This window comes from Mauremys reevesii, linkage group 3 (assembly GCF_016161935.1).
Source record: "Mauremys reevesii isolate NIE-2019 linkage group 3, ASM1616193v1, whole genome shotgun sequence".
In the NCBI taxonomy this organism is placed as follows: domain Eukaryota; kingdom Metazoa; phylum Chordata; order Testudines; family Geoemydidae; genus Mauremys; species Mauremys reevesii.
The window spans coordinates 100535564-100549761 of NC_052625.1; the positions used below are offsets into that span (position 1 = coordinate 100535564).

Consider the following 14198-nt stretch of genomic DNA (forward strand, 5'->3'; position numbering starts at 1 on the left):
GGTTGACCCTCCCACACTCCATTCACAGGGACTTAAATACATGCTCTGTCTCCTGTTGCCACATGCCTAGGCTGAGAAGCCGCACATCCACTGGCCATGTTGGTGACCCTGGGGTTGGGCTAGCAGTTGAGACACAATCAAGGCGATAGCTCCAGATTGCTCTGTGATGGCTTATCCGGGTATGTCTATACTGTAATGTAAGCCCAGGCTCAGACTCAAGCTCAAGCCCTAACCCCCATTTCCATCTACACACAAATCTCTCAGATTCTGGCTCAGATGCATGGCCTCCGTGAAGGAGAAGAGTGTGAGCCAAGGCAGGACACGGAGTCTGAGCCCTATTATTTTGCAGTGTAGATGCAGTCCCCCATCCCAGATTGAGGTCATTGGAATCCCCCCATAGTACTTCCTTTGTCCTCTCTCTCTCTCCCAAGAATTGCTGTTGACTCCAGGGAAATGGAAGCCCCTCGCCTTGTTCTAGTACAGCAGCTTGGCGTTTACCCCTTCCATTTTATTCTGACTGCCAAGCTGCAAACACACCTCAGCAGAACCTTTGGCATTTGCAGTGGGTATTGACCAGAAGTCCTTTAAAAGCACGTTTCATCATGGTTGCAAGAGCATAGCCAGATTTTCATGAATCTCTGAAGCAAGGCCAGCAAAACAACTGATTTTAGTAAGAGTACTAGATTTGACCATGCATACCAGCAAATAGTGAAGAAGCTGGTCATGCTGAAATTTTACTGGACTTGATGACCAGTGCAGAGAATGCATTAAGCGGCTCTACATCAAGTAACAAAAAAAGAGGGACCACAACCACACCTCTGGCAACTTGCCAACATCGTGTAATTTTATGATGAGTTTGACTGGGTGCTGGGGACTGTGCCTCACACTGAGTGGTACATGATGACCTGTCAGCTGGTATGGTGCCTGCTGTTCCCAGAAGCCAGCATGGGAATTGATGGGAGCCTGCAGCAAGCACCAAATGAAGCAACTGCTGATAAACCTGGTCCTAGAGGAGGCTTTGTCACAAGAGCAGCTGTGGTATATCCTGGGGGCCGTACTTGGAGGAGCATTTTAATGCCCCCTCTCATCCCGGAGGAACAGTCTGCCGGGAGAAAAAACAAAGAGCCTGGTAAAGTTTCCATTTCTGAGTTTATTAATATAGGAACAGGAAGGATTTCCACTCTCTGAACCAATGCAAAAAATATTATAAGCCCCAGGTAAGCAATATGTAGCTGCTAATACCAGCATCTTGGTATGTCCCCACCCTTTCTCCGCCACATGGAATTCCAAATGGAGACCGAGAAATGCAAACAGTAAAACAAACACAGAAAACAGAATTTTGACTGAGAAGGTGTAAATGTTTGCTATTTCATTCCAGTTTGTTAAAATAAGAACTTTCTATTACCTTTCAGGTACAGGCACCAACCCAACCGTGTCACAAGTCACCTGAAAAGACTGAACTGGGGGGTGGGGGGAGAAGAGGGAAAGAGGTTTAATTGTACTCCATTTTCAAATGTAGTCGATCTCTCTTACATATAGTCCATGCATACTGTGGGTGACAAAATTATTAGTCCCAAATATAACTGGGAGTTTGAATTCAATCCAGAAATTTGCCTGGGGGAGAAGCAAGGTAGCACTGGAGTTGTGTGTGTTTGTTTGCATGCAGTCCTAACATGCTGTCTCGGAAGCCATGGGAAGGCACTAAGCTGTGTAGATGTTAACGTCGCATCCTGTTGATTCCCTCTGGAATTCTGACCCAATCCTAGTTGCAAACTTTTCCAGCAGCAGGAACTCCTGATATGTAGTCACATTTCGGGAAAGGGTATATTTTTCAGGGCCACCTCAATAGCTCACCAGCATATTCCACTTGTAGATGTGCTGTTCAGTCACCAAAACTTTGAATGCTTCGGCTGCATAGGCAGCTGGGTTCCCACCAGCAGCTTGGAACAAAACCTCTCTTTGTCAATCGGGCAACACAAAAACTGTTACATCCTCCAAAATGTGCAATGCCTGAAATGATAGAGATGGCTTATGTAGCACAGCGCGGCCACCAGACCTCCCCACAAACTCCATTTTACTAGGGAGAAAAACAAAGTTGTGATTAGCTTACCATTCTTTCAGCACTTCTTTCACTGTGATTAACTTGACTGTGCCCAGGAAGCTTCTGTGATATGAAGCAGCCCTATGCCACTACACTGACGTTCAGTTTAAAAAAAAAATCATAGAATCAGTTTTAAAATTATAGACGGGACCATAACGTCATCTAATCTAACCCCCGGCCAAGATGCAGAATTTGTTGTGTCTAAACCATCCAAGACAGATGGCTATGCAGCCTCCTTTTGAAAACCTCCAGTGAAGGAGCTTCCATACCCTCCCTAGACAGTCTTTTTCATTGCCCTACTGTTCTTACAGTTAGGAAGCCTTTCCTGAGATTTAATCGAAATCTGCTATGCTGTAATTTGAATCCATCGCCTCTTGTGCTGCCGTTTGTGGCAAGAAAGAACAACTTTTCTCCATCTATTTTATGGCAGCCTTTCAAGTATTTGAGACTTATCATGTCCGCCCTTATTCTCCTCTTTTCCAGACTAAACATACCCAGTTCCTTCAGCCTTTGCTCATATGGCTTGCATTCCATCCCTTTGATCATCTTCGTTGTTCGCCTCTGGATCCTTTCCAGTTTCTCTACATCCTTTCTATATATTGGTGACCAAAATTGGACACAGTGCTCCAGCTGAGGCCTAACCAGTGCCAAGAGGAATGCTACTATTACATCACATGACTTGCATGTTATGTAATGAAACCTAAAATTGCATTTGCTTTTTTTTTTTTTTTTGCAACAGCATCACTTTGTGGACTCATATTGAGGTTGTGATCCCCCACAACTCCCAGAACTCCCAGATCCTTCTCAGCAATGCTGCTACCAAGCCAATTATCTTCCATTTTGTATTTTGTGCATTTGTTTTTTCTTCCCTAAGTGTAGCACCGTACATTTGTCTTTGTTGACTTTTATAACCCAGTTCTCCAATTTATCAAGATTCCTCTGAATATCAGCTCTGTCCTCCTAAGTGTTGGCAACACCCTCCTGCCCAGCTCTGTCTCATCTACAAATTTTATTGGTATGCTCTCTATCTTACATCCAGGTCATTAATAAAGATGTTAAACAACACCAGACCCAGAACAGATTCCTGTGAGACCCTGCTTGAGATCTCCCTCCAATCTGACATCATTCCATTAATAGTACTTTTTGTTTGTGGTTGTTTAACCAATTATGAATCCACTTAATGGTAGTTCTCCCAAGCCCATATTTCTCCATCTTACCTATTAGAATGTCATGTGGGACTGTACCAAAAGCCTTGCTGAAGTCCAAATATATTATGTCCACCGCATTCCCCCTATCCACCAAACCAGTTTCCCTGTCAAAGAAGGAAATTAAGCTGGTTTGGCATGATTTGTTCTTAGTAAATCCATGCTGGCTGCTAGTGATTACCCCTTCTTCCTCCAGGTATTTTCTGTCCTTGAAATTCCAAAATGATTTTTCTGTACTCCTGCACTGAGCTATTTGAGACAATAACTCTCTGTGTCTTGTCTTATTACAAGCCCCTCAACCTCTACAGGCTGATGTACCTCTACAGGTCACCCATATTGCAGAAGCCTGGCTCATCATACCCTCACAGACCATTCCAAGAAGAAGCATTTCCATGATGGACTTATGATTGAAGTTCTGGACAGGACCAACAAGCAGATTGAGGACCAAAGGCAAAGGCACTTGCAACAAGAGGAAAGACATGCCGAGAGGCAACTGAAGACACTTAGGCTTGCTTCACAGCTTGAGGATGGGGTAGCGGTGCAGGAGCAGGCAATTACTTCGCAGTTCTTGGAACAGAAATGGGGGTCAAGTGAAGACAGATAGAGCACAACAGAGAAAACTGTTTGAGTGGCTGCTGTCTCTAATGGCCACAATAACGCATCCCCTCTGTGGTACCTTGGCCTGCATTCCAGGTCCAGCTTGGAAAACTCTGTGCCTGGGTGGCCCACACAATAAGGTTCTATGAGTGACTGGACAGGGCAAATGTGCCCCCTATAGTCCTCAATGCCGAACCCTTCCCCCATGGATGCCTCCACCCCCTGCCCCGGTGCTAAATGTCTAGCAATTGTGGAAGGAAGGGAAAGGAAAACAGGGGGTGGGACACACAACAGTTATTTACATGAATTCATACTGTTCCCCCCATGCCCCCTTTCATAAGTGGTCAGGTTTTTCAAAACGACAATACATGGCATACAACCCCTCCCCTATAAGCAATTAACACCTCCCCAAATGCATCCATAAAGGTACTATTCTCATTCTTCCACTGGCCCATCCAAGTCCATAATGTGGGAGCACAAACCATCCCTGATTTCTATTTCCCCAATGCATCCAGCTCCAGCTAGGGTAACTGCACTTTCTGGTTGAGTGTACTGGTTCAGCAGCCCCTCTCTGTCATAGGTCCATTTAGGAGGAAATGTCTCACATTTAGGGTACGTCTACACTACGGGACTATTCCGAATTTGCATAAACCGGTTTTGTAAAACAGATTTTATAAAATCGAGTGCGCGCGGCCACACTAAACACATTAAATCGGTGGTGTGCGTCCATGGTCCGAGGCTAGCGTCGATTTCTGGAGCGTTGCACTGTGGGTAGCTATCCCGTAGCTATCCCATAGTTCCCGCAGCCTCCCCCGCCCCTTGGCATTTCCGGATTGAGATCCCAGTGCCTGATGGGGCAAAAATCATTGTCGCGGGTGGTTCTGGGTAAATGTCGTCAGTCACTCCTTCCTCTGGGAAAGCAAAGGCAGACAATCATTTCGCACCTTTTTTCCCTGGATTGCCCTGGCAGATGCCATAGCATGGCAATCATGGAGCCTGTTTTGCCTTTTGTGACTGTCACCGTATGTGTACTAGATGCCGCTGACAGAGGCGATTCAGCAGCGCTACACAGCAGCATGCTTTTGCTTTTGCATGACAGCAGAGATGGTTATCAGCCATACTGCACCATCTACCAATCCATAAATTGGTAATAAGATGGGCATGGCTACCAGTCCTTTTGCACTGTTCCATTTGCTGCTGTCATAAGTGCCCCGGCTGCTCTTAGCCAGAGGTGCAAAAGCCAAAATTGGGAATGACTCCCTGAGTCAATCCCTCCTTTTTGGTATCTAAAAATAGAATCAGTCCTGCCTAGAATATGGGCAAGTGTACTAGAGAACCACTGTATCAGAGAACCAGAGAGCACAGCTGCTCTGTGTCAGATCCTGCAGAAATTATGAGCTGTATGCTATTCACAGGGGGTGCTCCTGCAACAACCCCACCTGTTCATTTCATTCTTCCCCCAGCCTTCATGGGCTACCATAGCATTGTCCCCCCACTTGTGTGATGAAGTAATAAAGAATGCAGGAATAAGACACAGTGACTTGTTACTGAAGGCAGCCTCCAGCTGCTATGATAGTCCAGACAGGACAGTAAGGAGTGTGTAGGAGAGGAGCCCAGCATCCCTCTGCTAGTTCAGGGGCACTTGAATCTTTTCTTTACACATGAAGGGTGGGGGCTGATGGAGCTCAGCCCCCTGTTGCTATGACGATGATGGATATCAGCCATACTGCACCATCTACCAGGAAAAATTAGGACCAGGCGCCCTTGATCGACCTGACCGATGCTAGTACGCATGGTTACCAGCCCTTTTGCACTGCCCCATGTGCCAATAGGCTGATGATGACGATGGGTATCAATCTTATTGCACCATCAGCCACCCATGGCGGGGGGGGAGCAAGGATGTTGGTGTTGAGTGCTGCACCATCCCGTCTATCTGCAGCATTCAGTAAAGACAGGGTGACATGTAAAACAGTCAAGAGAGGATTGTTTTCCCTTTCACTTCTGGGGGTGGGTGGGGGGGTGCGTAAATTGCCTAGCTATGCCCTGACCCACCGCGGACACTGTTTTTGACCCTAGAAGCATTTGGAGCTCAGCCAAGAATGCAAATGCTTTTCAGAGACTGCAGGAACTGTGGGATAGCTTGAGTCCTCCAGTCCATGAGCGTCCATTTGATTCTTTGGCTTTCCGTTACGCTTGTCACGCTGCAGTGCGCTGAGTCCCTGCTATGGCGTCTGTCTGGAGATTTTTTAAAAAGGATTCTGAATTTCATCTTCTGTAATGGAGCGCTGATAGAACGGATTTGCCTGCCCTTACAGCGATCACATCCGCATGGTCCGTGCTGGAGCTCTTTCTTTATTTTGATTTCGGACTGCATCGCCACCCGTGCTGATCGGAGCTCCACGCTGGGCAAACAGGAAATATTCAAAAGTTCGTGGGGCTTTTCCTGTCTACCTGACCACTGCATCCGAGTTCAGATTGCGGTCCAGAGCGGTCACTGCTGCACTGTGGGATAGCTCCCGGAGGCCAATACCGTCGATCAGCGTCCACACTAACCCTAATCCGATATGTTAATACAGATACTAGCGTTACTCCTCTCGTTAGGGAGGAGTACAGAAACCGGTTTAAAGAGCCATTAAAATCGATATATGGTGCCTCCGAGTGTGGACGGTTGTGGCGTTAAATCGGTTTTACGCTCCTAAAACCGGTTTAAACGCCTAGTGTAGACCAGGCTTTAGATTCACAAAGATTGTGAGGAGCACAGCAAGCCACAGTAATGTGGAAAACATTGATGACACTGGACTCCAGATGGGTCTGTAGACATCTCCAGTGGGATTTCAATCTGCTATCACACATTCCACAACCATTCTACACCTGCTCAGAATGTAATTAAACCTGCTTTGCCAAGGCCTCTGAGATCAGGGTATGGTTTCATAAGCCAGGGCAAAAAGGAGTTCATGGGGTCCCCCAAAATTACAGTGGTGACAGTAACCCTGTTTATGACAATGTCATGTGGTGGGAATAGTGTCCCAATCTGTCCATGAATGAAGACTTCCGATTGTCGGAAAACCCTGGCATCATGAACTTTTCTAATACAGCTAACATTGATGTTCATAAATCGGGTTCTGTGGTCCACAAAGGCCTGCAGAACTATGGAACATTACCCCTCATGATTTACGTAGCCATGTGCTCCTTAAGGAGGGCGAACTATGGACACATGAGTCCCATCAATGGCCTTGGCACAGTTTGGAAACTCCATTCTCTCAAAGCCAGCAATTATTTCAGGTACATTTTTAATGTCTGCCACCTTGGGGTAAATTACACGCCTGGTTGCCTCAGAAACTTTCGCCACCACTTTACCCACAGCTGACTTTCCAGCACCAAACTGGTTGGGAATAGACCTGTATGAGTCTGGGGTAGCCAGCTTCCAGACAGTTATTGCAACCCACTTCTGGACTGGCATGGCCACTCATATGTGTGTCTTTACTGTGGAGGGTCAGGGTGAGCTGCTCACAAAACTCCAGAAATATTGCTTTCTCCATGCAAAAGTTCAGGACCCAATGCTGGTCATCCCAGGTGTGTATGATAATGTGGTCCCACAAGTCTGTGCTTGTGGCACTGCTCCAGAAGTGCCTGTTTACATAGGGGGCATCAGTGGCAATACCAAGTGTCATAAGCAGCAGCTGCCAGTTTGAGTCTGCCACATCTGTTCTCCTCCTCCTGCTACATCATTAGCTCTGTCAGCTGCCTTCAGCAGGTCGGAAAACAACACCAGAATGTCCACTAGTGCCTCATGGAAGCTCTGCCCATTTCCTAATACAAGAGTGAAAGCACAAGCAAGAGAAGTTCTTCAAATGGTGATTCCTCCATGTTGCTGGCTCTGGTTGCTGGGAGGCACAGACCAAAATGACAGCTTGGCAGGATGTGTTCGTGACCCGTTAAAGCTTCCTGTAACATGTGATGTGACAGCCAAATTTTCCCACACTGCATCATGAACAAAGGGCTAGAGAATTCACATTTTGGGAGGGTGCCAGGAAGCATGGGATAGACTTGGTTGGACTCAGATCTGTGTACCGCAGTGTGGACACTGGAGCCCTGGGTTCAGGCCCAGGTTAAAAAATTCTTAACTTAAGGTTGGCGATCAGTGTAAATGCTCAAACTCACGGTCTGCTGACCCAGGTCCCACTAACCAAGCATTGCAGTATAGACATACCCTCAGTTATACTGTTTCAGTGAAGTGTCAAGCACCTTTCCTGGGAAGGGTAGCTGTCTAGAAAACATCACCATAACCTTGTCTTAGGCAAGGTCAGACATGAGTTCAACATATAAAACAAAATGAAGACTCTATTACAAAATGGAGGTGACAATTTGACACGGAGCTATCCCGCATTCAGAACTTGGCAGGTTTGGTCCCAAAATAATTAAGGACTAGACTGTGACTTGAATACATGACTGCGCAACTAAGAAATCTTCCCTCCTTCCTGTTATGTCACTATATGGGCTACCTACACTTTGGATCTGGGTGCATAAGCAGTAACCTGGACTACTTACCCACTACTTCCCAGAGCAGGTATACAGGGAAGATAGACAAAGAGTTGACTCTAACTCTCTCTATTCATTGGCCAAAATAGCTGAGCCAGTTCTGAAGGAAGAATAACATAGTATAGGCCAGATGTAAGTTACTACTGCCTGGGAGCAGACAGAAAACAGGGTATGACTTGTGGCTCAGAGGTATATCCTGACTCACAACACCTCACAGGGCTATTTCTGTGGTGCTACATCTTTTGCACTAATCCTTGCTTAGAGTTGCACCTAAAGGCACCATATAACCCTCAATTTGACAAAGAAATAGAGGAAACAAGTAACAGTAAACTCCACTTTCACAGCAACACTTATCTCCTACTCCCTGGGAGTAATGAATGTGGGTGCATACCCTCTAACAAGGGTGTGAACAGGCCTGCTATGGACCAAATTAAATATTACAAAGCTTTCCTTACTTATGGGGAGAGAACTATAAAATATTCCTCCATTGAAAGACAAGTTTATCTATAATACAACTCAAAAATAAAGCTTTTAAGTTTCCTTCACCCTCTCTCTGGAACTCATGAACCCCATAGACCCTTCAAGTCAGAATGTGGTGGCAAAAAAACACTTCACTGTGGAAAATCCCAACTGTCAGAACCATAGGGGTTATTTCTGATTCTTATCTGGGGAAAATGTAATTTAAGCATTTTAATCTGAGCTCTCAAAAATAACAACAAAACAAGATGATGATGATTCCATAAAACACAGTTCAATTGTTTTAACTATGTTGTGTTTATATATTTAAACCAGAGTTACATAAAACACCATTTGCCTCACAAGCCTACACAGCTCTTTAGAAAGCTATTGTTAACATTTATTTTGATCACCTTTGCACAGCTTCCCATCACTGGTGCAGAATGAAAACTAATTAATTAAATGTAAACCGGGGAGGTGTTTTGTAAACCTTTCTGTTTACCTGACATGACAACTGGAGGGAATAGGAGAAGCACAACTGCAGTTAACAAATTATAGAAATGTTGCAATGGTGATAATTAGGTACTGCAAAAGTTGATTTAGTTCCACAGCAATTTCCATGGGATGTAGTCAATGCAAGAACCTGTAAAGGCCTGACCAAATGTTTTGCTTTCTTTTTGCAGCATTATAATATGCCTAAGAGGCAGGTCCAAATGGAATTACAGGCTAAATAATTAGAGTTACACCCTATTTTCTCTGAAGTAGAAAGAAATTGCACAGGTGCCAAGCCTAACAGTCAACCTTCTTTTCATCTGTTTGTTTTACTTATGTGCAATGTGTCCCAGCACAACATTGTTAATTGTGAGCAATCCAATATATTTGACTACAAAGCAAAGCAGCCCAGAGTTCAGTCATTGCTTCCACGGTATTTCTCGAAGGTGATTTATGTAAGAAATGAAACTTAAGAAAAAGTCAATATGGCTGTCACTGAAGGAGAGCAGGCATTAGAGCTAGGTAACAATAGACAGATTTCTGTCGAAGAACACAGTTGTCAGGCTTGTAGACCTAATGCACCAAGCATGCAAGATGTGTCATGTTCCCAAATCGCTGCACTTGTAGCTGGCATTTTAGAATGAAATAGGTGGGTGGGTGGCTAAATGACAACAAGTACTGTGTATCCTTAAAGCTTGAAGGAAGAGAGCACTTCAGATCCCCCCCACATGACTTTTTTTTCCTTTAGGTAATACATTTTTCCAAGAAAAGGTCAGGCCAGTGTGACAGAAAATCATTCTGCTTTGAAGGCTGTTAGAAGTCACATCCTAGTATGCTTGACTTGGCTGCCTGTGTGCAAAACCCCACACTTAAAAACAAACAAGAAAAAGAAAACAAAAGCAAAATCTTTGCAAAGACAGTCACATCTACAATATAATGGAGGAGAAGAGGGAACATATACTGAGAAGAGCAACAGGAAATTGTTATTTCTTTGCAAGACATTGGCACAGATTACGTAACTATATTTTAGAACAGTAGTAACACCCACCCAAAATATCAAGGACCCAGTCACGAATTGCCTTGCTTCTCTCCTGCACTGGCTACTTGCTTGCTTTGCTGGACTGTAAATTAGGAGATGAGCAGTCACTTCAGGGACACTATATGCTTTCCCCACCAGGTGGGCATGGAGTGAGCAGAACCCTGGCTCTAATCTCTCCAGACATGCTAGCTAGCGAGCACAGCTGACCTAGCATCTGGGTGAGGTAAGTGGTGCCAGATATAGGGGTGGCACAGCTTATTTTCTTCCACCCCCAGTCTGATGTGGGGCAGCATAGCTACATGTTGCCCCTTACTCAGGGTTCTTGGTAACACTTTGATCTAGCCTCAAACCACTTAAAATAAAACTTCTCAGAAGCCCTGATTTACCATATTTCTTACTAAACAAGAAAACCTGGTCTGATCTGCAAGTAAAAGGAAACGGCAAATGTTAACAAAAATGAGCTGGTTACAAACTAGTCAACCTTACCTTATATTACTCTGAACTGTTAATTAAACTTTTTATAACCCTCTCCTGTGTCTGCCTGGGGCCATACCTTTAAATTACCTTTTAATGGGAAACTGATGTGAACAGCATGCAGCCACCAGACCAGGAAAACGTGTCCCCATTCTTAGGATGTATGCTATATATCAACGGACATGAGGGGTTCATGCAGAATTGTTACCTCTATTCTTGGTGGCATGAATGAAGACCTAACCAATTAACTGGCTGTCAGAAAAGGCACCCAGAATTGTAACATGAAGACAGAAAATGAGCACTGCACAGAGATCTGAGAAATGAACACAGGATAACGGGGACAACTATGAAAAAAAAGTGCAAAATAGCCACTGGAAATATCTGAAAGTATATTCAACTAGACAAACAGGTCCAGGAACAATATAGCTCTCATTCATCCATTGATTCACTGCAGTTACACAAGGGATGAATTTGGCATAATGTTTTTTTTTTAAATAACACACACAATACTTTGATGTATGCTGTAATTTTTCCAAGCTTTTCTATCAAGTGAACTACACTTTAAAAGATTAACCACTGTAAGTACATGACAGATTAAAAGAGTCAAGGAGATTAATGAGAAGGTGAGCTGCTACAACATCTCAACCCCCACAAAAAAAGAATAAAGTGGAGATTATTCCGGTAAAATAAAACAAAGAACAGACCTGGGAATAAAAAGTTAAAGATGAAACCATTAGCTCTGAAGCCTTTTTTATGTTATTATTACAGCTGCCCTACTAACATAACAGTAAAAATTAGTTTGACATAAGCATTGGTTTTAGCACCTTAAAGTTGTTCTACAAAAGAAATACCAATTTTTTCTTTGCCTATCTGCTTCTAAGAAAATCTAGATGAAGTACCATGATATCACAGTGAAGTGTGACATTAGCTTCATCTCTCTGTAAAACAGATGAACAGCACAGAGCATAAAGTCATTTCAAACAGACTTCCCTTTGAATGAAAATAAAAACATCTAAAGTTGAGCCAAATTCTGCCCTGACTTTGTACCACATGGAACTCCTTAGAAGCCAATATGTTTGCACAGAGCATAGGACTATAGGTGATTTTTCTTAACAAATCAAATAGCAAGAATGAGCTGTTATTGACACAATCACACACTGTATACAGTGGGCCAAATCCCTGGTCCAACTCCAGCTGCTTTACAAGTCAGAACAATCCTGAAGGTGCTCTGATTTATTCCAGAGACTATGCCAGAGGCCAGACAACCCCAGGAATAATGGTGTAAACAACAGTTATCAGTACTGTCTTTTTAAATATGTGCACAGATACATGTAACATCTTCTCCTAGCCATCTTTCATTGGTAAACCTGTTCTTTCTACAGGCCAAAATAAAAACAAAAGGAAGATTTTTTTTTCAAAGTTACTGTACAGATTTACCCCCTTGCTAAAATACCTTTGTTAACATTCAAAGCAAAAATGGTATGCCTCTGAAACCCAGTGAAATCTCACACCCTCAAACTCTGAGGTTTATTACGGAAATTATGATGACAGCTATATTGTGGTGCGTACCTCAATTCCTAGTCATTCCAAAATAACCATTGCATATTTATTGTATAGACTCAAAGTTCCTCAGATCTAATTCAGCAAAAGCTTGCCTCAAACCATAAGGCTAGATGTTGTTTCAGGTTATGAGCCCACAGTGGGAGACAGAAAAGTAGTGAGAACCCCCCTTCACCTTGTGCTGCTGAGCAGACGATCTGGAGCTTGGGTCTGTGCCTATAAAATAAATATAAAAGACAATTTGGCACTTCACATCCTATTCCTCCCCTATTGTGAAGAGCCAGCATGAGAGGAGATGATAATCTGCTGCTGGTATAGGTCATCAGCCAATTACTAACCCCCTGGAGCAAGAGGGAAGCAAGGAGGGAATTGTGGCTATAAACTATGTAGTCTGAAGAAAAATCTCTCAATTTTTGTTTTGCAGTGGGATTCTGAGAGCAAATGACAAGCAAATTCCTTCCTGTTCTCTCTCAAAAAAAAAGTTATATTACAAAACTGCATAATGACATGTAAGAGTTCACTTCCATACCATGTTTCAGGACTGATAACATGCTCTCCGAGATTCAACCTTGTGACATCCAGAGGTTTGTAACCATGTTTGTCTTTACTGACCCTATACTCCAGTAATCCCTGAAACAGCAGGAAATCAGTTTTCTTTGGAGAGAAGCTAAGCAAAGGGCAGCATGTGGCCTGGTTTCATTTGACCATCAGACTTTTGAACGAGATCCCACACAAGAGAAAATAAGCCACCAAGTTCCCTTGCTAGAAAAGATGCTGCCCAGAGAAAACCCGGCTGCTAAGATTCTCGCATACCTAGTAATTTTGCACTGGATCAGTGGAACATTTTATTGCACAAAATCTAGAGTACACAGTTGGAAACAAAAGAGTGAACAGCATGTAACTTCCGAATGGTTAAAGGCATATGAAGATATTAAACAGGATGTAAACGTATCTTCCTGGAATACAGAGAGATAAGCTATAAAAAGCATCCTTTTTGTGCAGGGGCTATCCATAGTGGATTCTCTCTCAAAGTACCTGCCTGTGCTGTCTGCTATCAGAGCAACTAATGCTTCTACAGAAGGGCGGGGGGAAATGTCCTGTTTACTATACAGACACTTTGTAGTAGGCAACTAGTTTTGCCAGTGGCAATGCTGGGAAAGTAACTTTTAATAGGCAATCAGTTATCACTGTAACAAGTTACTGGCAAATTTTTGTATACAGTTCCAGTTCTAAATTACTTTAAAATGTAATCAAGCAGCAGTCATTTACTTCTAGTTACTTTTTCTTACATTACATATTGTGGTGACACCTTGAAAAGAATAAGACTGAAGAAACACGAGTTCTCTCCCCTTAGGAAACCAAGAAAATTCAGAAACACAGTAAAGGAGTCAAGATGTTACTGGCAGCCATTTCAAATGATTTATAGCAATTACTGTTGCATGGCACTCTATATTTTGTAAATCTCTTTAAAATATTTTGGGCAGGGACATGGTACTGGCTGCTTCTGGGAGTGGCGCAGGGCCAGGGCAGGCAGGGAGCCTGCCTTAGCCCTGCAGCGCCATGGGAGTGGCAATCCCATGGGCCGGATCCAAAGCCCCGATGGGCCGTATCTGACCCGTGGGCTGTAGTTTGCCCACCCCTGCTCTAAAGCGCATGTTATAAGTGAGATCTCAAAGCTGTGCCATGTGTATGAGCAGATAGAAGCTTCACAGATGCACTCTTAAGGAACATTTGC

At 43.8% G+C, this 14198-nt stretch overlaps 1 protein-coding gene across 10 annotated transcripts in view; it reads right to left on the reverse strand.

The window, feature by feature from the left end:
• SAMD5 (sterile alpha motif domain containing 5) overlaps positions 1-14198 on the reverse strand; it is a 725756-nt gene that overhangs the window by 573204 nt on the left and 138354 nt on the right. For 5 of the 10 annotated variants that reach the window (XR_005597179.1, XR_005597180.1, XR_005597182.1 and 2 more), the window contains 2 exons: positions 2111-2195; positions 1131-2010 (listed from right to left, as the gene is read on the reverse strand). The exons of 1 other annotated variant lie outside the window; for it this stretch is intronic. Coding sequence is in view for 1 of the 9 variants with exons in the window: in XM_039532958.1 (XP_039388892.1) it covers positions 1963-2010 (48 nt within the window). In the remaining 8 variants the exon portion in view is untranslated. Of the gene's footprint in view, positions 1-1130; positions 2011-2110; positions 2196-3318; positions 3360-14198 lie in introns of those variants that run through there. 4 more of the 10 variants (XR_005597186.1, XR_005597185.1, XR_005597183.1 and 1 more) reach the window with 3 other exon arrangements.